Source organism: Zonotrichia albicollis, chromosome 1 (assembly GCF_047830755.1).
Source record: "Zonotrichia albicollis isolate bZonAlb1 chromosome 1, bZonAlb1.hap1, whole genome shotgun sequence".
Classification (NCBI taxonomy): domain Eukaryota; kingdom Metazoa; phylum Chordata; class Aves; order Passeriformes; family Passerellidae; genus Zonotrichia; species Zonotrichia albicollis.
The window spans coordinates 155,354,549-155,380,042 of record NC_133819.1 but is presented as its reverse complement, the minus strand read 5'-3'; the positions used below and the strand labels follow the sequence as shown (position 1 = coordinate 155,380,042).

At 60.4% G+C, this 25,494-nt stretch overlaps 2 protein-coding genes and 1 non-coding gene across 3 annotated transcripts in view; 2 read left to right on the top strand and 1 right to left on the bottom strand.

The window, feature by feature from the left end:
- The first annotated feature begins 6,669 nt into the window (after positions 1–6,669).
- On the top strand, positions 6,670–22,891 carry SLC39A4 (solute carrier family 39 member 4). Its single transcript, XM_074534225.1, has 8 exons — positions 6,670–6,882; positions 7,735–7,786; positions 9,916–10,916; positions 15,069–15,224; positions 16,566–16,626; positions 18,784–18,939; positions 20,197–20,384; positions 21,783–22,891. Exons 1-8 carry the CDS (start codon positions 6,670–6,672, stop codon positions 21,909–21,911), a joined length of 1,956 nt encoding a protein of 651 aa, XP_074390326.1. The 3' UTR covers positions 21,912–22,891.
- TRNAR-CCG (transfer RNA arginine (anticodon CCG)) lies at positions 17,432–17,504 on the bottom strand. Its single transcript has one exon. It is a non-coding gene; the product is annotated as a tRNA-Arg (tRNA).
- Positions 22,892–25,303: 2,412 nt separating the features above from the next.
- CPSF1 (cleavage and polyadenylation specific factor 1) overlaps positions 25,304–25,494 on the top strand; it is a 168,648-nt gene continuing 168,457 nt past the window's right edge. The window contains 1 exon segment of the mRNA XM_074558745.1: positions 25,304–25,451. The gene's annotated coding sequence lies outside the window, so the exon portion shown is untranslated.

Here is a 25,494-nt window from a genome sequence, read left to right as displayed (position 1 = left end):
AGGATTTAGATTTTAATTAAAGGATTCAGGCCCGGTTTAGGGGATTTAGATCCAAATTAAAGGATTTAGGCCCAATTTAGGACATTTAGAGCCAAATTAAAGGATTTAGCCCCCATTTAGGGGGTTTAGATGTATATTAAAGGATTTAGGCCTGGTTTAGAGCATTTAGACCCAAATTAAGTAATTTAGGCCCAGTTTCAGGATTTATATCTGTACTAAAGGATTTAGGCCCAGTTTAGGGCATTTAGACCCAAATTAAGGCATTTAGGCCTCACTTAAGGAATTTAGATCTGAATTAAGGGATTTAGGCCCCATTTAGGGGATTCAGACCCAAATTAAGGGATTTAGGCCTGGTGTAGGTGATTTAGATGTAAATTAAGGCATTTAGGCTTGGTTTAGGGGATTTAGGCCCAAATTAAGGAGTTAGGCCTGTCTTAGGGGATCTGAACCTGAATTAAGGGATTTCTGCCTAAAGTAAGGGATTTCAACCTGAATTAGTGGCATTAGGCCTGAATTAACAGAGTTGGGCCTGGTTTAGGGGATTTCAACCAGAATTAAGGGATTTCAATCTGAATGAACAGAGTTAGGCCTGGTTTAGGGGATTTCAATCAGAATTAAGGGATTTCAACCCAAACTAAGGGATTTCAACTTGGATTAATGGGGTTAGGCCTGGTTTAAGGGATTTCAACCCGAATTAACGGGGTTAGGCCTGGTTTAAGGGATTTCAACCAGAATTAAGGGATTTCAACACAAATTAAGTGATTTCAACCTGGATTAACAGGGTTAGGCCTGGTTTAAGGGATTTCAATCAGAATTAAGGGATTTCAACACAAACTAAGGGATTTCAGGCCAAATTAAAGGAGTTAGGCCTGATTTAAGGGATCTCAACCTGAATTAAGTGATTTCAACATGGATTAACAGGGTTAGGCCTGGTTTAAGGGATTTCAATCAGAATTAAGGAATTTCAACCAGAATTAAGGGATTTCAACCCAAATTAACAGAGTTAGGCCTGGTTTAGGGGATTTCAACCTGAATTAATGGCATTAGGCCTGAATTAACAGAGTTGGGCCTGATTTAGGGGATTTCAACCCAAATTTAGGGATTTCAACCTGAATTAACAGAGTTAGGCCTGACTTAGGGGATCTTAACCTGAATTGAGGGATTTAGGCCAGAATTAAGGGATTTCAACCCAAACTAAGGGATTTCAACTTGGATTAACAGGGTTAGGCCTGGTTTAAGGGATTTCAAACAGAATTAACAGGGTTAGGCCTGGTTTAAGGGATTTCAACTTGGATTACCAGGGTTGGGCCTGGTTTAAGGGATTTCAAACAGAATTATCAGGGTTAGGCCTGGTTTAAGGGATTTCAACCAGAATTAACGGGATTAGGCCTGGTTTAAGGGATTTCAACCAGAATTAATGGGGTTAGGCCTGGTTTGAGGGATTTCAACCAGAATTAATGGGGTTAGGCCTGGTTTAAGGGATTTCAACCAGAATTAATGGGGTTAGGCCTGGTTTGAGGGATTTCAACCAGAATTAATGGGGTTAGGCCTGGTTTAAGGGATTTCAACCAGAATTAACGGGATTAGGCCTGGTTTAAGGGATTTCAGCCAGAATTAACAGGGTTAGGCCTGGTTTAAGGGATTTCAGCCAGAATTAATGGGGTTAGGCCTGATTTAAGGGATTTCAATCCAAATTAACAGGGTTAGGCCTGGTTTAAGGGATTTCAACCAGAATTAACAGGGTTAGGCCTGGTTTAAGGGATTTCAGCCCAAATTAACAGGGTTAGGCCTGGTTTAAGGGATTTAAACCAGAATTAACGGGGTTAGGCCTGGTTTAAGGGATTTAAACCAGAATTAACGGGGTTAGGCCTGGTTTAAGGGATTTCAACCAGAATTAACAGGGTTAGGCCTGGTTTAAGGGATTTCAACCCAAATTACCAGGGTTAGGCCTGGTTTAAGGGATTTCAACCAGAATTAACAGGGTTAGGCCTGGTTTAAGGGATTTCAACCTGAATTAACAGGGTTAGGCCTGGTTTAAGGGATTTCAACCAGAATTAACAGGGTTAGGCCTGGTTTAAGGGATTTCAACCCAAATTACCAGGGTTAGGCCTGGTTTAAGGGATTTCAACCAGAATTAACAGGGTTAGGCCTGGTTTAAGGGATTTCAACCAGAATTAACGGGGTTAGGCCTGGTTTAAGGGATTTAAACAAGAATTAACAGGGTTAGGCCTGGTTTAAGGGATTTCAACCAGAATTAGGGGATTTCAACCCAAACCAAGGGATTTTAAGTGAAGGGAAGGGGTGGATCCCACCCCCCCAAATGTCCCCTCTGTCCCCTTGTCGCCAGATGTCCCCTTGTCACCGTGTCACCGGAGGTTCCGGGTTAATTAGCAGGGTTAATTACCCCTAATTAGGCTGTAGGTGACGTTGGGCGGGTGTGACAAGGTCGCGGTGCTGGTGGCACTTCCTGGTGCCACCTCGGCGTGTCAGGGACAAAGTCCCGTCCCCCTGTCCCCGTGGGACCGGCTGGGCTGGGGTGGGGCCGGACGGACTTTGGACACCGGGAGGGGACGTGGGGACAGGGGGGTGGATGGACAGATGGACAGAGGGACATGGGAACATGGGGACAGTGGGATGGACATGGGGACACTGGGATGGATGGACACAGGGACATGGGGACATGGGGACATGGGGACAATGGGGACAATGGGATGGACATGGGGACAGTGGGGTGGATGGACATGGGGACATGGGGACATGGGGACAGTGAGATGGACATGGGGACAGTGGGACAGATGGACACAGGGACATGGGGACAATGGGATGGACATGGGGACACAGGGACAGAGCCACAGGGACACAGGGACACTGGGACGGACATGGGGACATGGGGATGTGGGGACAGTGGGGCGGATGGACATGGGGACAGTGGGATGGACAGACAGAGGGACATGGGGACATGGGGACAGACAGACACAGGGACATGGGGACACTGGGATGGATGGACATGGGGACATGGGGACATGGGGACAGACAGACACAGGGACATGGGGACACTGGGATGGATGGACATGGGGACATGGGGACATACACAGGGACATGGGGATGGACAGACACAGGGACACTGGGACAGACGGACACAGGGACATGGGGGCACTGGGACGCTGGGATGGACAGACATGGGGATGTCACAGGTGTCACAGGATGTCACAACGTGTCACAACATGTCACAACATGTCACAGCGTGTCACATCACGTCCCGGCTCAGGGTGACACAGCACAGCCCGACCACGGCCTCACCACTCACTGGTGACCCAGGGCCACCGTGTCCCCATGTCCCTGTGTCCCTGTGTCCCTGTGTCTGTCTGTCCCTGTGTCCCTGTGTCTGTCTGTCCCCGTGTCCCCATGTCCCTGTGTCCCTGTGTCCCCATGTCCCCGTGTCCCCGTGTCTGTCTGTCCCCATGTCCCCATGTCCCTGTGTCCCTGTGTCCCCGTCTCCCTGTGTCCCCGTGTCCCTGTGTCCCTGTGTCTGTCTGTCCCTGTGTCCCTGTCCCTGTGTCCCTGTGTCTGTCTGTCCCCGTGTCCCCATGTCCCTGTGTCCCTGTGTCCCCGTGTCCCTGTGTCCCCATGTCCCCGTGTCTGTCTGTCCCCATGTCCCCGTGTCCCCATGTCTGTGTGTCCCCATGTCCCACTCTGTCCCTGTGTCCCCGTGTCCCCGTGTCTGTCTGTCCCTGTGTCCCCATGTCCCCATGTCTGTGTGTCCCCATGTCCCACTGTGTCCTTGTGTCCCCGTGTCCCCGTGTCTGTCTGTCCCCATGTCCCTGTGTCCCCATGTCCCCATGTCCCACTGTGTCCTTGTGTCCCCGTGTCCCCGTGTCTGTCTGTCCCTGTGTCCCCATGTCCTGGTGTCCCTGTGTCCGTGTGTCCCCATGTCCCACTGTGTCCCTGTGTCCCCATGTCCCCGTGTCTGTCTGTCCCTGTGTCCCCATGTCCCCATGTCTGTGTGTCCCCATGTCCCACTGTGTCCTTGTGTCCCCGTGTCCCCATGTCTGTCTGTCCCCATGTCCCCGTGTCTGTCTGTCCCCATGTCCCCATGTCCCTGTGTCTGTCTGTCCCTGTGTCCCCATGTCCCCGTGTCTGTCTGTCCCCATGTCCCCGTGTCTGTCTGTCCCCATGTCCCCATGTCCCCATGTCCCCGTGTCCCCATGTCTGTGTGTCCCCATGTCCCGGTGTCCCTGTGTCCCTGTGTCCCTATGTCCCCGTGTCTGTCTGTCCCCGTGTCCCCCAGCACCCCCAGGTGACACCGGCACCCCAGGGTGCAGCCACCTGTCCCTACCGGAGCCAAGGGAGTGGCCCTGGGTGACACGGGTGACACAGGTGACACAGGTGACACCGCCCCGGGCCGTGTGGAGAGAGGGGGCGGCCCTGGGGACAAACTCCAGCATGGCAGAGTGGCACGGAGTGGCACAGGTGACACAGGTGGCACAGGTGACATGGAGTGGCACAGGTGACACAGGTGACATGGAGTGGCACAGGTGACACAGGTGCCAGGACACTGCCTAGGGGGACACAGGAGTCCCTGATGCCACCGAGGGTCCCCAGAAAAGTGCCAGAGGTGCCACCTGTGCTGTGTCACCAGTGCCACCCTGATGTCCTGCGTGTGCCACGCGCGTGTGCCACAATGTCACACCTGTGTCACCTGTGCCACCTGTGCTGTGCCCTTGTCCTGGGGAGGATGTGGGGACAGCCCAGCACCCAGAGGTGACACCGGGGTCCCAAAGGTGATGCCAGGGTCCCAAAGGTGACCACAGGGCCCAGAAGTGACATCAGGGTGTTCCCAGTTCCCCCAGCACCTGGGGGTGTCCCTGTCCCTGTCCCCTACCCAGGGACGTCCCTGTGCCTCTGGGGATGTCCCAGGGGTGTCCCAGGTGTGTCCCAGGTGTCCCAGGTGTGTCCCAGGGGTGTCCCAAGAGTGTCCCAAGGGTGTCCCAGGGGTGTCCCAAGAGTGTCCCAAGGGTGTCCCAGGGGTGTCCCAGGTGTGTCCCAGGTGTGTCCAAGATGTTCCAGAGGTGTCCCAGGTGTCCCAAGTATGTCCCAGGTGTGTCCCAAGGGTGTCCAAGATGTCCCAGAGGTGTCCCAGGTGTCCCAAGTGTGACCCAGGTGTGTCCCAGGTGTCCCAAGTGTGTCCCAAGGGTGTCCCAGGTGTCCTGGGGGTGTCCCAGGTGTGTCCCAGGAATGTCCCATGTGTGTCTCAGCTGTCCCGGGGGTGTCCCAGGTGTGTCCCAGGAATGTCCCATGTGTGTTCCAGGTGTCCCGGGGGTGTCCCAGGTGTGTTCCATGTGTGTCTCAGCTGTCCCAGGTGTGTCCCAGGTGTTCTGGGGATGTCCCAGTTGTCTCAGGGCTATCCCAGGAATGTCCCAGATGTGTCCCAGGTGTCCCAGATGTGTCCCAGGAATGTCCCATGTGTGTCCCAGGTGTGTCCTGTGGGTGTCCCAGGTGTCCCATGTGTATCCCAGGTGTTCTGGGGATATCCCATGTGTGTCTCAGCTGTCCCAGGTGTGTCCCAGATGTGTCCCAGGTGTCCCAGGTGTGTCCCAGGAATGTCCCATGTGTGTCCCATCTGTCCCAGGTGTGTCCCAGGTGTCTCAGGGCTATCCCAGGGGTGTCCCAGGTGTGTCCCAGGTGTTCCAGGGGTGTCCCAGGTGTGTCCTGGGGGTGCCCCATGTGTGTCCCAGGTGTTCTGGGGGTATCCCAGATGTGTCTCAAGTGTCCCAGGTGTCCCATGTGTGTCCCAGGTGTGCCCCAGCTGTCCCAGGTGTGTCCCAGGGGTGTCCAGGAATGTCCCAGGTGTCCCAGGTGTGCCCCAGGTGTCCCAGGTGTGTCCCAGGTGTGTCCCCTGGTGTCCCAGGTATCTCGTGGGTGTCCTGGGGGTGTCCCAGGTGTGCCCCAGGTGTCCCAGGGGTGCCCCAGGTGTGTCCCAGGTATCTCGTGGGTGTCCTGGGGGTGTCCCAGGTGTGCCCCAGCTGTCCCATGTGTGTCCCAGGTGTCCTGGGGCTGTCCCAGGTGTCCTGGGGCTGTCCCAGGTGTGTCCTATGTGTGTCCCAGGTGTTCCAGGGGTGTCCCAGGGGTGTCCAGGAATGTCCCAGGTGTGTTCCAGGTGTGTCCCAGGTGTGTCCCAAGTGTCCCAGGTGTGTCCCCTGGTGTCCCAGGTGTCCTGAGAGAGTCCCAGGGGTCTCCCAGAGTGTCCCAGGTGTGCCCCAGGTGTGTCCCAGGGGTGTCCCAGGTGTCTCAGGGCTATCCCAGGTGTGCCCCAGGTGTGCCCCAGGTGTTCCAGGGGTGTCCCAGGTGTGCCCCAGGTGTGCCCCAGGTGTGTCCCAAGTGTCCCAGGTATCTCGTGGGTGTCCCGGGGGCGTCCCAGGTGTGTCCCAGCGTGTCCCGGGGGTGTCCCAGCCCTGTCCCCCCGTTGTCTCACAGCGGTGGCGGGCGCGGGCCGGGCCCCGCGGCTTTGAATGAATCGTTAACCCGGGCCAATCTCACCCCGGGCCAATCAGGGCCGCGGCCCCGGGCGGGTTTTACAGCTCCGCTGTCCCCACGGTGTCCCCACGGCCACCGGCGCTGTCACCCCAGTGCCACCAGCGCCACCAGCGAGGCCACCAGCCCCTCGCCGCCATGCGCTGGCCCTGGCTGCTGCTGTCACTGTCGCTGCCCGCCGCGCTGGCCCTGCCCGCGGTGACACCGACCCGCGGTGGCCCCGGGGTGGCCCTGGTGGCCCTGGAGGCGCTGGTGGCGTCGGGCGAGGGACAATTGTCCCGCGGGGAGCTGGGGGCCCTCGTGGCGCGGGCGGGCGGCCGTGCGCAGTGCCGGGGCGAGCCGTGCGGAGAGGTGAGACCGCGCCCGGCGCCGCGACAGCGACAGCGACAGCGACACGGCGGGAGGGGACAAAGGGCGGCTGGCACCGCGCGGGGGGGGGGAAGGTGGGGGATGGGGATGGGGGGGACACCTGGGCGCTGTGGGGGGGGTCGTGGGGGGGGGGGGGTGTGTCACTTGTGTCACCTGTGCCACCTGTGTCACTTGTGTCACCTGTGCCACCTGGGCTGTGTCACCCGTGCCATGCGTGGCAGGCCATGGGCGCCAAGTGTTCTGAGTGTGCCGTGTGCACCGTGTGTCACCTGTGTCACCTGTGCCACCTGTGCTGTGTGTGTCACCTGTGTGCCACCTGTGCCAGGCCATTTGTGGCATGTCACAGTGTGCTACCTGTCCTGTGTGTGCCACTTGTCCTGTGTGTGTCACCTGTGCAGTGCCACCTGTGCCACCTGTGCTGTGTGTGCCATGTGTGCCATCTCTCCTCTGTGTGTCACCTGTGCTGTGTGTGCCATGTGTCACCTATGTCACCTGTGCCACCTGTGTAACCTGTGCCACCTGTGCCACCTGTGCTGTGTGTGCCATGTGTCACCTGTGCCACTTCTCCTGTGTGTGCCACCTGTGCTGTGTCACCTGTGCCACCTGTGCCAGGCCATTTGTGACATGTCACGGTGTGCTACCTGTCCTGTGTGTCATCTGTGCCACCTCTCCTGTGTGTGCCACCTGTGCCACCTCTCCTGTGGGTGCCAGACCATTTGTGGCATGTCACAGTGCGTCACCTGTCCTGTGTGTGCCACTTGTCCTGTGTATGTCACCTGTGCTGTGCCACCTGTGCCACTGTGCTGTGTGTGCCTTGTATGCCACCTGTGCCAGGCCATTTGTGGCAAGTCACAGTGTGTCACCTGTGCCACCCGTGCCATGTGTGGTAGGTCATGGGCGCCAAGTGTTCTGAGTGTGCCGTGTGCACCGTGTGTGTCACCTGTGCCACCTGTGCCACCTGTGCTGTGTGTGTCACCTTTCCTCTGTGTGATATGTCACAGTGTGCACCTGTGCTGTGTGTGTCACCTGTGCTGTGTCACCTGTGTCACCTGTGCTGTGCTACCTGTGCTGTGTGTGTGTCACCTGTGCTGTGTGTGCCAGCTGCGCCGTGTCACCTGTGCCACCTGTGCCACCTGTGCCACCTGTGTCACCTGTGCCATGTGTGGCAGGGCACAGGCACCAAGTGTTCTGAGTGTGCCGTGTGCACTGTGTGTGTCACCTGTGCCATCTCTCCTCTGTGTGTCACCTGTACTGTGTGTGCCAGCTGCGCCGTGTCACCTGTGCCATCTGTGTCACCTGTGCCATGTGTGGCAGGTCATCAATGCCACGTGTTCTGAGTGTGCCGTGTGCACCGTGTGTCACCTGTGTCACCTGTGCTGTGTGTGTGTGACCTATGCCTTATGTGCCAGGCCATTCGGGACATGTCACAGTGTGTCACCTGAGTTGTGTCACCTGTGCTGTGTGTGTCACCTGTGTCACCTGTGCCATATGTAGCAAGTCATGGGCGCCCATGTGTTCTGTGTGTGCCATGTGCACCGTGGGTGTCACCTGTGTCACCTGTGTCACCTGTGCCACCTCTCCTGTGTGTGCCGTGCGTGCCACCTGTCCTGTGTGTGTCACCTGTGTCACCTGTGCCACCTGCACTGTGTGTGCCGTGTGTGCCACCTGTCCTGTGTGTGTCACCTGTGTCACCTGTGCCACCTCTCCTGTGTGTGCCGTGCGTGCCACCTGTCCTGTGTGTGTCACCTGTGTCACCTGTGCCACCTCTCCTGTGTGTGCCGTGCGTGCCACCTGTCCTGTGTGCCACCTGTGCCGTGTGTGCCAGGCCATTTGTGCCATGTCACAGTGTGCCACCTGTGCTGTGCCACCGGTGCTGTGTGTGTGCCACGTGTGCCGCGTCTCCCTGTGACCTTTGTCCCTCCCTGTCCCCTCTCTCCCCTGGCGCTGTCCCCTGTCCCCTTGTGCCACCCTGTCCTTCCTGTCCCCCCTGTCCCCTTGTCCCTCCCTGTCCCCCTGAGGCTGTCCCCATGTCCCCACGTCCCCCTGTCCCCCCTGACGCTGTCCTCATGTCTCCTGTGCCACCCTGTCCCCCCTGTCCCATGTCCCCCTTGTCCCTCACTGTCCCCTGTCCCCCTGTTCCCTGTCCCCACGTCCCCTGTCTCTCCCTGTCCCCATGTCCTTCTGTGCCACCCTGTCCTCTTGTCCCCCCTATGCCCCTGTCCCCCCTGTCCCCCCTGTGCCCTCTCCCTTGTCCTCCCTGTGCCACCCTGTCCCCTGTCCCCCTGTCGCCCCTGTCCCCCTGTCCCCTGTCCCCCTGTCCCCCTGTCCCCTGTCCCCCTGTCCCCCTTGTCCCTCACTGTCCCCTCATGCCCCTGTCCCCTGTCCCCTGTCCCCCCTGTCCCCCTGTCCCCCCTGTCCCCTGTCCCCCTGTCCCCTGTCCCCCCTGTCCCCCTGTCCCCCCTGTCCCCTGTCCCCCTGTCCCCTGTCCCCCTGTCCCCTGTCCCCCCTGTCCCCCTATCCCCTGTCCCCCCTGTCCCCCTGTCCCCTCTCCCCCTATCCCCCTGTCCCCTGTCCCCCCTGTCCCCTGTCCCCTGTCCCCCCTGTCCCCCTGTCCCCTATCCCCTGTCCCCCCTGTCCCCTATCCCCCTGTCCCCTGTCCCCTCTATCCCCTGTCCCCCCTATCCCCCTGTCCCCCCTGTCCCCTATCCCCTGCCCCCCCGTCCCCTGTCCCCCCTGTCCCCCCGGTCCCCTGTCCCCTGTCCCCTGTCCCCCCTGTCCCCCCTATCCCCCCTGTCCCCTGTCCCCTGTCCCCCTATCTCCTGTCCCCTGTCCCCCTGACGCTGTCCCTGTCCCCTGTCCCCCCTGTCCCCTGTCCCCTCTCCCTGTCCCCGCTGTCCCCTATCCCCTGCCCCCCTGTCCCCCTGTCCCTGTCCCCTGTCCCCTGTCCCTCCCTGTCCCCCTGTTCCCCCTGTCCCCTGTCCCCTGTCCCCCCTGACGCTGTCCCTGTCCCCACAGTGTCCCTCGGTGCCAGCGCTGCTGGCCCTGGCCGGGAAGGGCCGTGGTGGCACCGCCGGGCTCGAGGCCACCGAGCTGTCCTGGCTGGGGGCGGCCGTGGTGGCCACGCTGAGGGACCCCCGGGCACCTGCGGGGACACCGGCGGGGACACCCATGGGGACACCGATGGGGACATCAATGGAGACACCGATGGGGACATCAATGGAGACATCCATGGGGACACCAATGGGGACATCGATGGTGACATCAATGGAGACACCGATGGAGACATCCATGGGGATATCCATGGTGACACCAATGGGGACATTGATGGAGACACCCATGGTGACATCGATGGGGACACCAATGGTGACATCAATGGAGACATCAATGGAGACATCCATGGGGACACCGATGGTGACATCAATGGGGACACCCATGGGGACACCGATGGGGACACCCATGGGGACATCGATGGGGACATCGATGGGGACACTGATGGGGACACCCATGGGGACACCGATGGGGACATCGATGGGGACATCAATGGAGACACCGATGGAGACATCCATGGGGACATCCATGGTGACATTGATGGAGACATCCATGGTGACACCGATGGAGACATCCATGGGGACATCCATGGTGACATTGATGGAGACATCAATGGAGACATCCATGGGGACACCGATGGGGACACCCATGGGGACATCAATGGAGACATCCATGGTGACACCAATGGGGACATCCATGGTGACACCAATGGTGACATCGATGGGGACACCCATGGTGACATCCACAGAGATATCCATGGTGACACCCATGGGGACACCAATGGGGACACCGAGGCCACCACAGGGTCCTGGGCCAGCCGTGTCCGTGCCCTGCATCACCAGTTTGTCACTGGTGTCACCGGCGATGTCACCGTCACTGTCACCGGCCGTGGTGGCCCCGGGCTGCGGGAGGTGGCCGAGCTGCTGGCGGCCATCGAGCCCAACTACCGTGGGGACAACGGCCACCAGGTGAGGGGACACGGGGACATGGGGACACGGGGACACAGGGGACACAGGGACACAGGGACACGGGGACACGGGGACATGGGGACACGGGGACACAGGGGACACAGGGGACGGGGACATGGGGACACGGGGACACGGGACACAGGGACACAGGGACATGGGGACACGGGGACATGGGGAGGGACAGGGGACGTGTGAGGGTCAGAGGGGACGTGGGGACATGAGGGGACATGGGGACAGTGGGACATGGGAGGACATGGGGACATGGGGACATGGGGGGACATGGGGGGACATGGGAACACAAGGGGACATGGGACAGAAGGGTGGCATGGGGACACAGGGACATGGGGACACAGGGGGACATGGGACAGAAGGGTGGCATGGGGGGACATGGGGACATGAGGGTGTCATGGGGAGCAAGGGGACACAGGGGGACACGGGGACATGAGGGGACACATGGGGGACATGGGGACCACAAGGGTGGCATGGGGGGACATGGGGACATGAGGGTGTCACGGGAAGCAAGGGGACACAGGGGGACACGGGGACATGAGGGGACACATGGGGGGACATGGGGACACAAGAGTGGCATGGGGAACAAGGGGACACAAGGACATGGGGGGACACATGGGGACACGAGGGTGGCATGGGGAACAAGGGGGGACATGGGGACACAAGGGGACATGGAGGGACACGTGGAGGACGTGGGGGGACACAGGGTGTGGCCTGGGGAGGGGACAGGTGGCCTTGGGGCACAGAGAGGTGACACAGCACGGCCACCTGTCCTTGGGGACACTGTGCCCTCGGGAGGTGACAAATGTCACACTGTGCCCTCAGGAGGTGACACGACTGTGACACCCCTGGTGCCACAGTGGCAGTGTCCGGGTGATGTTTGGGTGACATTTGGGTGACCTGAGGTGACACGGTGACATTTGGGTGCCACAGGCCTGCGTGGACGCTCGGGGGGTGCTGGCAGCTGCCACCAGGATGTCCCCAAGGTTGGGGACAGGACGGGTGCTGGTGGCACTCGGGCTCCTGGTGCTGCGCGGCCACCGCCTCTGCCCTGGGGACATTGGGGACAGCGGGGACACGGCCAGCCCCCGGTGTGGGGACAGCAGCTGGCACCTTGGGGACACCGGTGACATGGACACGGCCCGTGGGGGCACGGACGCCTGGCACTGTGGGGACACCGGTGACATCAGCGCCGCCCGTGGGGACACAGACAGCAGGCACGGTGACATTGCCACCCTCCTTGGGGACACGGACACCTGGCACGGTGACACTGCCACCCTCCTTGGGGACACGGACAGCTGGCACGGTGACAGCCACCCCGAGGACATCGAGAGCCACCACGGCCCCACGGCGCCCAGCGCTGGGGACAGCGGGGACAATGTCACTGTCCCCACGGCCACCAACAGCACCGAGCCTGAGGAGCAGCTGGGTGTCACCGAGAGTGAGTGGGGACAGGGTGGGGACAGGGGACAGGGGACAGGGGACAGGGGACAGGGATGGGGACAGGGGACACAGATGGGGACACTGACCCTGTGTCCCCTGTCCCCTGTCCCGTGTCCCTGTCCCTGTCCTGTGTCCCTGTCCCCATCCCTGTCCCTGTCCCTGTCACAGGGCAGGACACCTCCTGTGTCCCCTGTCCCTGTCCGTAACCCATGTCACTTGTCCCCTGTCCCTGTGTCCCTGTCCCTGTCCTTGTCCCTGTCCCTGTCCCTGACCTATGTCCCTGTCCCTTGTCCCTGGGTACCTCTGGGGGACACTGTCCCCATCCCTGTCCCCTGTTCCTGTCCCTGTCCCTGTCCCCATGTCCTTGTCCTGATCCCTGTCCCTGACCGGTGTCCCTTGTTCCTGACCCGTCCTGTCGCAGGGTACCTGCTGGGGACGCTGACGGCGCTGTCCCTGTCCCCTGTCCTTGTCCCCTGTCCCTGTCCCCTGCCCGTGACCCGTGTCCTTGTCCCCTGTCCCTGTCCCTGTCCGTGACACGTGTCCCTGTCCCCTCTGTCACAGGGTACCTGCTGGGGACACTGACAACCCTGTCCCTGTGTCCCCTGTCCCTGTCCCTGTCCCTGTCCCTGTCCGTGACCCGTGTCCTTGTCCCCTGTCCCTGTCGCAGGGTACCTGCTGGGGACACTGACAGCACTGTCCCTGTCCCTGTCCCTGTCGCAGGGTACCTGCTGGGGACACTGACAGCCCTGTCCCTGTGTCCCCTGTCCCCATCCCTGTCCCCTGTTCCTGTCCCTGTCCCTGTGTCCCCTGTCCCTGTCCCTGTCCCTGTCCGTGACCCGTGTCCCTGTCCCTGTCCCTGGGTACCTGCTGGGGACACTGACAGCACTGTCCTTGTCCCCTGTCCCCATGTCCTTGTCCTGATCCCTGTCCGTGACCCGTGTCCCTGTCCCTGTCCCCTCTGTCACAGGGTACCTGCTGGGGACACTGACAGCACTGTCCCTGTGTCCCCTGTCCCTGTCCCTGTCCGTGACCCGTGTCCCTGTCCCTGTCCCTGTCCCTGTCCCTGTCCCTGTCCCCTGTCCCTGTCCCTGTCCCTGTCCCTGTCCCCTGTCCCCATCCCTGTCCCTGTCCCTGTCCCTGTCCCTGTCCGTGACCCGTGTCCCTGTCCCTGTCGCAGGGTACCTGCTGGGGACACTGACGGCGCTGCGCTGGCCTTGGTGCCGCTGGTGGCGCTGGCCCTGGTGCTGTGTCCCCGCTGTCCCGCGTGCTCGCGCTGTCCCCACGGTGCCGGATGTCGCCGGTGTCGCGGGTGTCGCCTGTGTCCCCCGCGCTGGTGGCGCCCCCTGCTGGACGGGCTGGCGGCCGGGGCGCTCAGCGGGGACGCGCTGCTGCACGTGCTGCCCGAGGTGGGGACATCGAGGGGACACTGGGGACACTGGGGGGACAGCGGGGACACTGGGGACAGCGGGGGCATTGGGGACATTGGAGACATCGGGGACATTGGGGACAGCGGGGGCATTGGGGACATTGGGGACAGCAGGGGGACATTGGGGATATTGGGGGCATTGGGGACAGCAGGGACAGAGGGGACACCAGCGACATTGGGGACAGAGGGGACATCAGGGGCATTTGGGGCATTGGGGACATTGAGGGGACGTTGGGGTCATTGGGGATATGGGGGGACATTGGGGACACGGGGATGGGGGGACATCGGGGGGACATTGGGGGACATTTGGGGACATGAAGGGACATGAGGGACACTGAGGGGACAGGGGATGGGGACATGGGGGACACGGGAGGATTTGAGGGGACGCAGGGACAGGGGGACATTGATGGGGACATTGGGGGGGACATTGGGGACACACTGGGGCATGGAGGGACGGGGTATTGGGGACATTGGGGGGACATTGGGGGGACATTGATGGGGACATTGGGGGGGACATTGGGGACACACTGGGGGCATGGAGGGACGGGGTATTGGGGACATTGGGGGGACATTGGGGGGAACATTGATGGGGACATTGGGGGGGACATTGGGGACACACTGGGGGCATGGAGGGACGGGGGATTGGGGACATTGGGGGGACATTGGGGGGGCACAAGGGGTGGCAGCGGGGACATGGTGGGGACACGTGGTGGGAGGGGGACATCGATGCCACCACGTGTCACTTGTGTCCCCAACAGGCCCTGGGGGTGCACAGCCACTCCGAGGGGGGACACGGGGAGGTGACACCGATGTCACCGATGTCACCAATGTCAGTGATGTCACCAATGTGTCCCCAACAGGCTCTGGGGGTGCACAGCCACTCGGACGGGGGACACCGATGTCACTGATGTCACCAATGTCACTGATGTCACTGATGTCCCCAATGTCCCCAATGTCCCCAATGTCCCCTCTGTGTCCCCAACAGGCCCTGGGGGTGCACAGCCACTCCGACGGGGGACACTCGGAGCACGGGGGGGGCACTGATGTCACTGATGTCACTGACGTCACTGATGTCACTGATGTCAGTGATGTCACCAATGTCCCCTCAGGCCCTGGGGGTGCACAGCCACTCGCACGGGGGACACTGATGTCCCTGACATCACTGATGTCACTGATGTCCCCAATGTCCCCAACAGGCCCTGGGGGTGCACAGCCACTCGCACGGGGGACACTGATGTCACTGATGTCCCCAATGTCCCCAATGTCCCCAACAGGCCCTGGGGGTGCACAGCCACTCGGACGGGGGACACTCGGAGCAGGGGGGTGACACCCACAGCCCCCCCTGGGAGCTGCTGGCCGTGCTGGGGGGGCTCTACGGGGGCTTCGTCCTGGAGCGGCTGCTGGGGGGGCTGGGAGCGCCCCCCGAGGAGGTGGGGACACCCTGGGGACACCCAGGGGACACTGGGGGGATTGGGGACATTGGGGACAGTGGGGGGATTGGGGACATTGGGGGGATTGGGGGGACATTGGGGACACCCAGGGGACACTGGGGGGACATTGGGGGGATTGGGGAGATTGGGGGCATTGAGGGGACATTGGGGACATTGGGGACATTGGGGGGATTGGGGACATTGGGGACAGTGGGGGGATTGGGGAGATTGGGGGGGATTGGGGACATTGGGGAAATTGGGGCATTGGGGGGACATTGGGGACATTGGGGACATTGGGGGGACATTGGGACATTGGGGGGATTGGGGACAGTGGGGACATTGGGGACACACAGGGGACATTGGGGACATTGGAGACACTGGGGGGCATTGGGGACATTGGGACATTGGGGGGACATTGGGGGATTTAGGACATTGGGGACATTGGGGGACATTGGGAACATTGGGGACATTGGGGACATTGGGGGGATTGGGGGGACATTGGGGGATTGGGGGCATTGGGGGACATTGGGGACATTGGGGGGATTGGGGACAGTGGGGGACATTGAGGGGAAATTGGGGACATGGGGACATTGGGGGGATTTAGGACATTGGGGACATTGGGGACATTGGGGACATTGGGGACATTGGGGGGGATTGGGGACATTGGGGGGGCATTGGGGACATTGGGGACACTGGGGACATTGGGGACATTGGGAAATTGGGGGGATTGGGGGACATTGGGGACATTGGGGGGACATTGGGGGACATTGGGGACATTGGGGGGATTGGGGACATTGGGGACATTGGGGGGATTGGGACATTGGGGGGACATTGGGGACATTGGAGGGACATTGGGGACATTGGGGGGACATTGGGGACATTGGGGGGCATTGGGGGGACATTGGGGGGGATTGGGGACATTGGGGACATTGGGGATTGGGGACATTGGGGGGACATTGGGGACATTGGGGGGACATTGGGAACATTGGGGACATTGGGGACACACAGGGGACATTGGGGACATTGGAGACACTGGGGGGGATTGGGGACATTGGGGACATTGGGGGGACATTGGGAGGATTTAGGACATTGGGGACATTGGGGGGACATTGGGGACATTGGGGACATTGGGGGATTGGGGGGATTGGGGACATTGGGGACATTGAGGGCATTGGGGACATTGAGGGGAAATTGGGGACATTGGGGACACTGGGGGGACATTGAGGGGACATTGGGGGCATTTTTGGGCTGTGGGGGGCAATTTGGGGTTGAACGAGTCTGGGGGCGTCACCCGCTGATGGGGGGGGCGGTTTTGGGGTACAGAACCCCCTCCCCCCGCAGGAGAAGGATGGAGACCCCGCCCCTGACCCCGCCCAGAGCACGCAGGAACTGACCAATCAGGGTACGGCACCAAATCCCCCCAAACCTCCCCAAATTCCCCCCAAAACTCCCCAAATTCCCTCAAATTCTGCCCTAAAACCCCACAAATCCCCCCAAAAAACTCCTCAAATTCTGCCCTAAAACCACCCAAACTCTGCCCCCAAAACCCCCCCAAATCCCCCCAAAAACTTCCCAAATTCTGCGCTAAAACTCTCCAAATTCACCCCAAAAAATTCCCCCAAATTCTGCCCCAAATCGCCCAAAATCTCCTCAAATCCGCCCCCAAACTCCTCAAATCGCCCCTAAATCCCCCAAAAACTCCTCAATCCCCCCAAAATTCCTCAAATCTCCCCAAATTCTCCCCAAATCTCCCCAATTTCCACCCCAAAACTCCTCACATTACCCCCAAAATTCCCTCTGAAATCTCTCAAATCTCCATAAAATACCCCAAGCGCCCCCAAAACCCCCTAAATTCCCTCCCAAAACTCCTCAAATCCCCACAAAATTCCCCAAATTCTCCCAACCCCCCCAAAACTCCTCAAACCCCCCGAAACTCCCCAAATCCCCCCAAAAGCCCCAAGTTCCCCAAATTCTGCCCCAAAACTCCTGAAATCTCCCCAAAACCCCTCAAATCTCCCCAAAAGCCTCCCAAAAATCCCCCTAAAACTCCTCAAATCCCCACGAAATTCCCCAAATCCCCCCCAAAAGCTCTCCCAAAACTCCTTGAATCTCCCCAAAACCCTCCCAAAACTCCTCAAATCCCCACGAAATTCCCCAAAATCCCCTCAGAACTCCCCCGATTCTCCCCCGGTAAAAGGGGACGGTTTCGACCCAGGTGGGACTCGAACCCACAATCCCCAGCTCCGGAGGCTGATGCCTTGTCCATTAGGCCACTGGGCCGGGCGGGCGGTTGTTGCTCCGGGCGCCACCTGGGGGCGCTCCGGGGCACAGCGGGGACATTGGGGACGTTGGGGGGATATTGGGGGGATATCGGAGGATATTGGGGGGATATTGGGGTCATTTGAGGGGATATTGGGTATATTGAGGGGATATTAGGGATATTGGGGGGATATTGGGGACATTTGAGGGGATAATGGGGGAAATTTGGGATATTAGGGAGATATTGGGGACATTGGGGGGCATTGGGGGGATATTGAGGGGGCATTAGGGGGATATTGGGGGGATATTGGGGAGATATTAGGGGGATATTGGGGGTATTGGGGACATTGGAGGGGCATTGGGGGATATTGGGGATATTAGGGCGATATTGGGGGGATATTGGGGATATTTGGGGGATATTGGGGGGATATTGGGGATATTAGGGAGATATTGGGGACATTGGGGGGGCATTAGGGGGATATTGGGGGGGTATTGAGGACATTGGGGGGGCATTAGGGGGATATTGGGGGGGTATTGAGGACATTGGGGGGATATTGGAGGGATATTGGGGGAATATTGGAGGGATATTGGGGGGATATTGGGGGGAAATTGGGGGATATTGGGGGGATATTGGGGGATATTGGGGGATATTGGGGACATTGGGGGGCATTGGGGGATATTGGGGGCATATTGGGGACATTGGGGGGCATTGGGGGGATATTGGGGAGATATTAGGGGATATTGGGGGGTATTGGGGACATTTGGGGGATATTGAGGGTATATTGGGGGGATATTGGGGGGATATTGGGGACGATGGGGGGATATTTGGGGGACATTGGGGGGACATTGGGGACATTGGGGGGACATTGGGGGGATATTGGGGGGATATTGGGGAGATATTGAGGTGGACATTGGGGGGATATTGGGGACATTGAGGGACAGAATGGGGACACGGGGGGGTCATTGAGGGAACACTGAGGGAACATGGATGGGACATTGAGGGGACACAGGGGGACATGGGGGGGACACAGGGGTGTCCAGAGGTTCCTGGGGGTGGCCCCAGTGACCTCAGGCGTCCCCGTGAGTGACCTGGAGGTCCCCAGGTGTCCCCGGGTGACACAGGACTGTCCCAAAGGGTCCCCAGGTGTCCCCAAGTGACCCGTGGGTGCCCTGTGCTGACCCCTGTCTCTCTCTCCCTCTCTCTGTGTGTCTATCCCGTGTGTCTGTCGGTGTGTCTGTCTGTCCCGTGTGTCTGTCCGTGTGTCCGTGTGTCCGTCCCGTGTCCGTGTGTCCGCGGCAGGCTCGGGCCGCGCGCAGGCGCTGTTGCTGGCGGCAGGGGGCGCCGTTCACCGCCTGGCGGACGGGCTCGCGCTCGGCTCCGCCTTCGCCGCTTCCGGCAGCGCCGGGGCGGCCGCGGGGGCGGGGCTGGCCCTGCACGAGCTGCCGCGTGCCTTCAGTAAGGGGGCGGGGCCTGGGGAAGGGTGCGGGGTTATGGGTATGAAGGCGGGGCTGGCCCCGCGCGAGCTGCCGCGCGCCTTCAATAAGGGGCGGGGGCTCGAGAAGGGGCGGGGCTATGCGTATGTGGGCGGGGCTGGGGGTGCTCAGGAGCCCTCAGTGTCGCTGTCCCCGTAGGTGACGCCTGGTGTTTGGGGACATTTCTCTCAGTGTCACTGTCCCGTGTTTGGGGACAGTTCTGAGTGCAGTTCTCTCTGTGTTTGGGGACATTTCTCAGTGTGGCTGTCCCGAGTCTGGGGACATTTCTGTCAGTGTCATTGTCCCTGCAGATGACACCTGGCACTGTCCCGTGTTTGGGGACAGTTCTGAGTGCAACTGTCCCCGTGTTTGGGGACATCTCTCACTGTGGCTGTCCCGCAGGTGACACCTGGCACTGTCCCTGTTTGGGGACATCTCTCAGTGTCACTGTCCCTGTTTGGGGACATCTCTCACTGTCACTGTCCCTGCAGGTGACACCTGGTGCTGTCCCTGTTTGGGGACATCTCTCAGTGTCACTGTCCCGCAGGTGACACCTGGCGCTGTCCCTGTTTGGGGACATCTCTCACTGTCACTGTCCCTGTTTGGGGACACTCCTCACTGTCACTCTCCCGCAGGTGACGAGCTGGTGCTGTCCCTGTTTGGGGACATTTGTCACTGTCACTGTCCCTGTTTGGGGACATCTCTCAGTGGCACTGTCCCTGTTTGGGGACATCTCTCACTGTCACTGTCCCTGTTTGGGGACACTCCTCACTGTCACTGTCACTGTTTGGGGATATCTCTCACTGTCACTGTCACTGTTTGGGGACATTTGTGTCACTGTCACTGTCCCCGCAGGTGACGCGCTGGTGCTGTCGCAGGCCGGGCTGGGCACCCGCCGCACGGTGGCGCTGGCGCTGTCCCTGTTTGGGGACATCTCTCACTGTCACTGTCCCTGTTTGGGGACATTTGTGTCACTGTCATTGTCCCCGCAGGTGACGCGCTGGTGCTGTCGCAGGCCGGGCTGGGCACCCGCCGCACGGTGGCGCTGGCGCTGTCCCTGTTTGGGGACACTCCTCACTGTCACTGTCACTGTCACTGTCACTGTCCCCGCAGGTGACGCGCTGGTGCTGTCGCAGGCCGGGCTGGGCACCCGCCGCACGGTGGCGCTGTCACTGTCCCTGTTTGGGGACATCTCTCACTGTCACTGTCACTGTCACTGTCACTGTCATTGTCCCCGCAGGTGACGCGCTGGTGCTGTCGCAGGCCGGGCTGGGCACCCGCCGCACGGTGGCGCTGGCCGCGGCCGGGGCATTGCCGGTGGTACCGGGGGTGGTGGCCGGGCTGGCCCTGGGGGCCGCTCCCGCCGCCCGCACCTGGCTGGCGGCCCTGGGCGGGGGCTTCCTGCTGCACCTGGCGCTGTGCCACATGGTGAGGGACAGTGGGGACACTGGGGACATTGGGGACACTGGGGGGATTGGGGACATTGGGGACATTGGGGACATTGAAGGCAATGGGGGGATTGGGGACTTTGGGGGGATTGGGGACATTGGGGACATTGGGGCTTCCTGCTGCACCTGGCGCTGTGCCACATGGTGAGGGACATTGGGGACATCAGGGGGATTGGGGGGGATTGGGGACACTGGGGACACTGGGGACATTGGGGACATTGGGGGAATTCAGGGGATTGGGGACACTGGGGACATTGGGGACATCGGGGACACAGTGGCATCAAGGGAACTCTGGGGACACTGGGGTGACCCTCAGGTGTCCCCAGGTGCTTGTGAGGACCTGTAGCTGTCACGTAGGTCCTCACAAGTGACACTCAGGTGACACTCAGGTATCTCAGGTGACACTCAGGTATCTCAGGTGACTCCTAGGTGACTCTCAGGTGTCTCCAGGTGACTCTCAGTTGTCCCCAGGTGACACTTAGGTGACACTCAGGTGACACTCAGGTATCTCAGGTGACACTCAGGTGACTCTCAGGGGTCACTCAGGTGACTCTCAGGTATCTCAGGTGACACTCAGGTGACACTTAGGTGACACTCAGGTGACACTCAGGTATCTCAGGTGACACTCAGGTGACTCTCAGGTATCTCAGGTGACACTCAGGTGACACTCAGGTGACACTCAGGTGACTCTCAGGTATCCCAGGTGACACTCAGGTATCTCAGGTGACTCTCAGGGGTCACTCAGGTGACACTCAGGTATCCCAGGTGACTCTCAGGTGTCCCCAGGTGACACTCAGGTATCTCAGGTGACACTCAGGTGACTCTCAGGTATCTCAGGTGACTCTCAGTTGTCCCCAGGTGACACTCAGGTGACTCTCAGATGACTCTCAGGTGACACTCAGGTGACTCTCAGGTGACACTCAGGTATCCCAGGTAACTCCTAGGTGACTCTCAGGTGTCTCCAGGTGACTCTCAGTTGTCCCCAGGTGACACTTAGGTGACACTCAGGTGACACTCGGGTGACACTCAGGTGACTCTCAGGTGACACTCAGCTATCTCAGGTGACACTCAGCTATCTCAGTGACTCTCAGGTATCTCAGGTGACACCCAGATGCCCCCAGGTGACACTCAGGTGACTCTCAGGTATCTCAGGTGACTCTCAGGTGACACTCAGGTATCTCAGGTGACTCTCAGGTATCTCAGGTGACACCCAGGTGCCCCCAGGTGACTCTCAGGTATCTCAGGTGACTCTCAGGTGTCCCCCAGGTGTCCCCAGGTGTCCCCAGGTGCCCCCAGGTGACACTCAGGTATCTCAGGTGACTCTTGGGTGCCCCCAGGTGTCCCCAGGTGCCCCAGGTGACTCTCAGGTGTCCCCCAGGTGCCGGCCATGCTGTCCATGCGCTCCCCCAGCCCCTGGGCGCTGCTGGGGCTGCAGAGCGCGGGGCTGCTCGGGGGGTGGGCGCTGCTGCTGCTGCTGGCCCTCAACGAGCAGGGCGACGAGCACTGACACACCTGGGCACACCTGGACGGAGCTGGAACACACCTGGAACACACGTGGAGACATCTGCAACATTCCTGGATACACCTGGGCACACCTGGATACACCTGGATACACCTGGGCACACCTGGAACACACTTGGAGACATCTGAAACATTCCTGGATACACCTGGACACACCTGGAACACACTTGGAGACATCTGAAACATTCCTGGATACACCTGGACACACCTGGATGGACCTGGAACACACCTGGAGACATCTGCAACATTCCTGGATACACCTGGACACACCTGGATACACCTGGACACACCTGGATGGACCTGGAACACACCTGGAACACACTTGGAGACATCTGAAACATTCCTGGATACACCTGGACACACCTGGATACACCTGGGCACACCTGGAACACACCTGGAACACACTTGGAGACATCTGCAACATTCCTGGATACACCTGGGCACACCTGGATACACCTGGGCACACCTGAAACACACCTGGAACACACTTGGAGACATCTGCAGCATTCCTGGATACACCTGGACACACCTGGATACACCTGGGCACACCTGGAACACACCTGGAGACATCTGCAACATTTCTGGATACACCTGGACACACCTGGATACACCTGGGCACACCTGGAACACACCTGGAACACACTTGGAGACATCTGCAACATTCCTGGATACACCTGGACACACCTGGATACACCTGGGCACACCTGGATGGACCTGGAACACACCTGGAACACACTTGGAGACATCTGAAACATTCCTGGATACACCTGGACACACCTGGGCACACCTGGATGGACCTGGAACACACCTGGAACACACCTGGAACACACTTGGAGACATCTGCAACATTCCTGGATACACCTGGGCACACCTGGGCACACCTGGAATAGACTTGGGCACACCTGGAATAGAACTAGACACACCTGGAACACACCTGGAGCACACCTGGAGCACACCTGGAACACACCTGGAACACACGTGGAGACATCTGCAACATTCCTGGATACACCTGGGCACACCTGGGAACACCTGGGCACAACTGGAATAGAACTAGACACACCTGGAGCACACCTGGATACACCTGGAGCACACCTGGAACACACCAGGACAAAAATGGACACAATTGTAACACACCTGATGCACCTGGATACACCTGGACCAGCACTTGGACACACCCAGGCACACCTGGGCACACCTGGGCACACCTGGACACACCTGGACACTCCTGGACACACCTGGGGACACGGCCCCAAGACCTTCCCTGGCACTGGGATCAGCACCAGCAACAGCACCTGGATGGACCTGAAGACACCTGGGCACACCTGGGGACACACCTGGGCACACCTGGGCACACCTGGGGACAAACCTGGATACACCTGGACATACCTAAACACACCTGGACACACCTGGATGGACGTGGAACACACCTGGGCACAGCTGGGGGCACCTGGGGACACACCTGGATACACCTGGGCACACCTAAACACACCTGGGCACTCCTGGGGATGCCCCCCAAGACCCTGCCCAGCACCAGGCTCAGTGCCTGGAGCAGCACCTGGGCACAGCTGGGCACAGCTGGGCACAGCTGGGCACACCTGGACGGAAGTGAAACACACCTGGGCACAGCTGGGCACACCTGGGCACACACCTGGACACAGCTGGGCACACCTGGGCACAGCTGGGCACAGCTGGGGGCACCCCCAGACCCCCCGGGGGGGCAATGGGGCAATAAAGGTGGAAACGAAGCTGCAGTCCTGGATCTGGGGTGGGAACTGGGGGCGACTGGGGGGGACTGGGATGAACTGGGAGTGACTGGGGGCAACTGGGAGGGACTGGGAGCAACTGGGAGGGACTGGGGGGCAACTGGGATGGACAGGAGGGCAACTGGGATGGACTGGAAGGGCACTGGGAGGAACTGGGAGGGACTGGGAATGGACTGGGAGTGACTGGGGGGCAAATGGGAGAGACTGGGGGTGGACTGGGAGTGACTGGGAGGGAACTGGGAGCAACTGGGAGGGGACTGAGATGGACTGGGAGTGACTGGGAGGGGACTGAGATGTACTGGGAGGGACTGGGAGGGACTGGGGGGCAACTGGGATGGACAGGAGGGCAACTGGGATGGACTGGGAATGGACTGGGAGTGACTGGGGGGCAAATGGGAGAGACTGGGGGTGGACTGGGAGTGACTGGGAGCAACTGGGAGTGACTGGGAGGGACTGGGAATGAACTGGGAGTGACTGGGAAGGACTGGAAGGGAACTGGGAGGGCACTAGGAGGGTGACTGGGAATGACTGAGAGGGACTGGGAATGGAGCGGGAGGGACTGGGATGGACTGGGAGCTACTGGGGGGCAACTGGGAGGGAACTGGGAGAGACTGGGGATGGACTGGGAGTGACTGGGAGCAACTGGGAGTGACTGGGGGGTAACTGGGATGGACAGGAGGGCAACTGGGAGGGACTGGGAGGGACCGGAATGGACTGGGAGTGACTGGGAGGGAACTGGGAGTGACTGGGGGCAACTGGGAGGGCACTGGGAGGAACTGGGCACAACTGGGAGGGGACTGAGATGAATTGGGGGGGACTGGGAGTGACTGGGAATGGACTGGGAGTGACTGGGAGGGACTGGGAGCAACTGGGATGGACAGGAGGGCAACTGGGAGGGACTGGGAGTGACTGGGGGGCAACAGGGATGGACTGGGAGGGCGCTGGGAGAGACTGGGGATGGACTGGGAGAGACTGGGGGGCAACTGGGAGGGCACTGGGAGGAACTGGGGGGGACTGGGAGTGACTGGGAATGGACTGGGGGCAACTGGGAGGAACTGGGGGGGACTGGGAGTGACTGGGAATGGACTGGGAGCAACTGGGAGGGGACTGAGATGAACTGGGAGGGACTGGGAGCAACTGGGATGAACAGGAGGGCAACTGGGAGGAACTGGGGGGGACTGGGAGTGACTGGGAATGGACTGGGAGCAACTGGGAGGGGACTGAGATGAACTGGGGGGGACTGGGAGCGACTGGGGGGCAACTGGGATGGACAGGAGGGCAACTGGGAGGGACTGGGAGGGCACTAGGAGCGACTGGGAGGGACTGGGAATGGACGGGGGGGAACTGGGAGTGACTGGGGGGCACTGGGGGTACTGGGAGGGAACTGGGAGTGACTGGGAGGGACTGGGGTGCAGCCCCTTTCGGGGGGGGCTATAGGGTTTCTATGGGGGGTCCCGCCCTTTTTGGGGGGTCCGGACTCCCTCCCGCCCCTCCCCATGGATTCCAGTCCCTTTTTGGGGTACCCAGGACCCCCCAAATCCCCCCAAATTTCCCCCAAATCCCCCCCGAGAGTCGGTGGGGTTTTGGGGGGGGTCCCCCGGGGGTCCTCGGTTCCGCTGGAGGACCCCGCGTCTCTATGGTCGGTGCGGGCGCGGCCAGAGCGGCCCCAGGAGCGCCGCTCTAGCGGCACTTCCGGCCCCACTTCCGGCATCTCTGTGGTGGCGGCGGGAGCGGCGGGAGCGGGACGGGCCCGCGTGGGAGCGGTGAGGATGGGGCGCGGATTTTGGGCGATTTTGGGGGATTTTG

What these genes read in the sequence shown, in the direction of transcription:
- SLC39A4 (XM_074534225.1), top strand. Translation starts at nt 6,670, where the DNA reads ATGCGCTGGCCCTGGCTGCTGCTGTCACTGTCGCTGCCCGCCGCGCTG. An exon ending in GTGGGGACAACGGCCACCAG is followed by an intron (nt 10,917 to 15,068) that starts GTGAGGGGACAC and finishes TGTCCCCAACAG; the next exon opens with GCCCTGGGGGTGCACAGCCA. An exon ending in ACCTGGCGCTGTGCCACATG is followed by an intron (nt 20,385 to 21,782) that starts GTGAGGGACAGT and finishes GGTGTCCCCCAG; the next exon opens with GTGCCGGCCATGCTGTCCAT.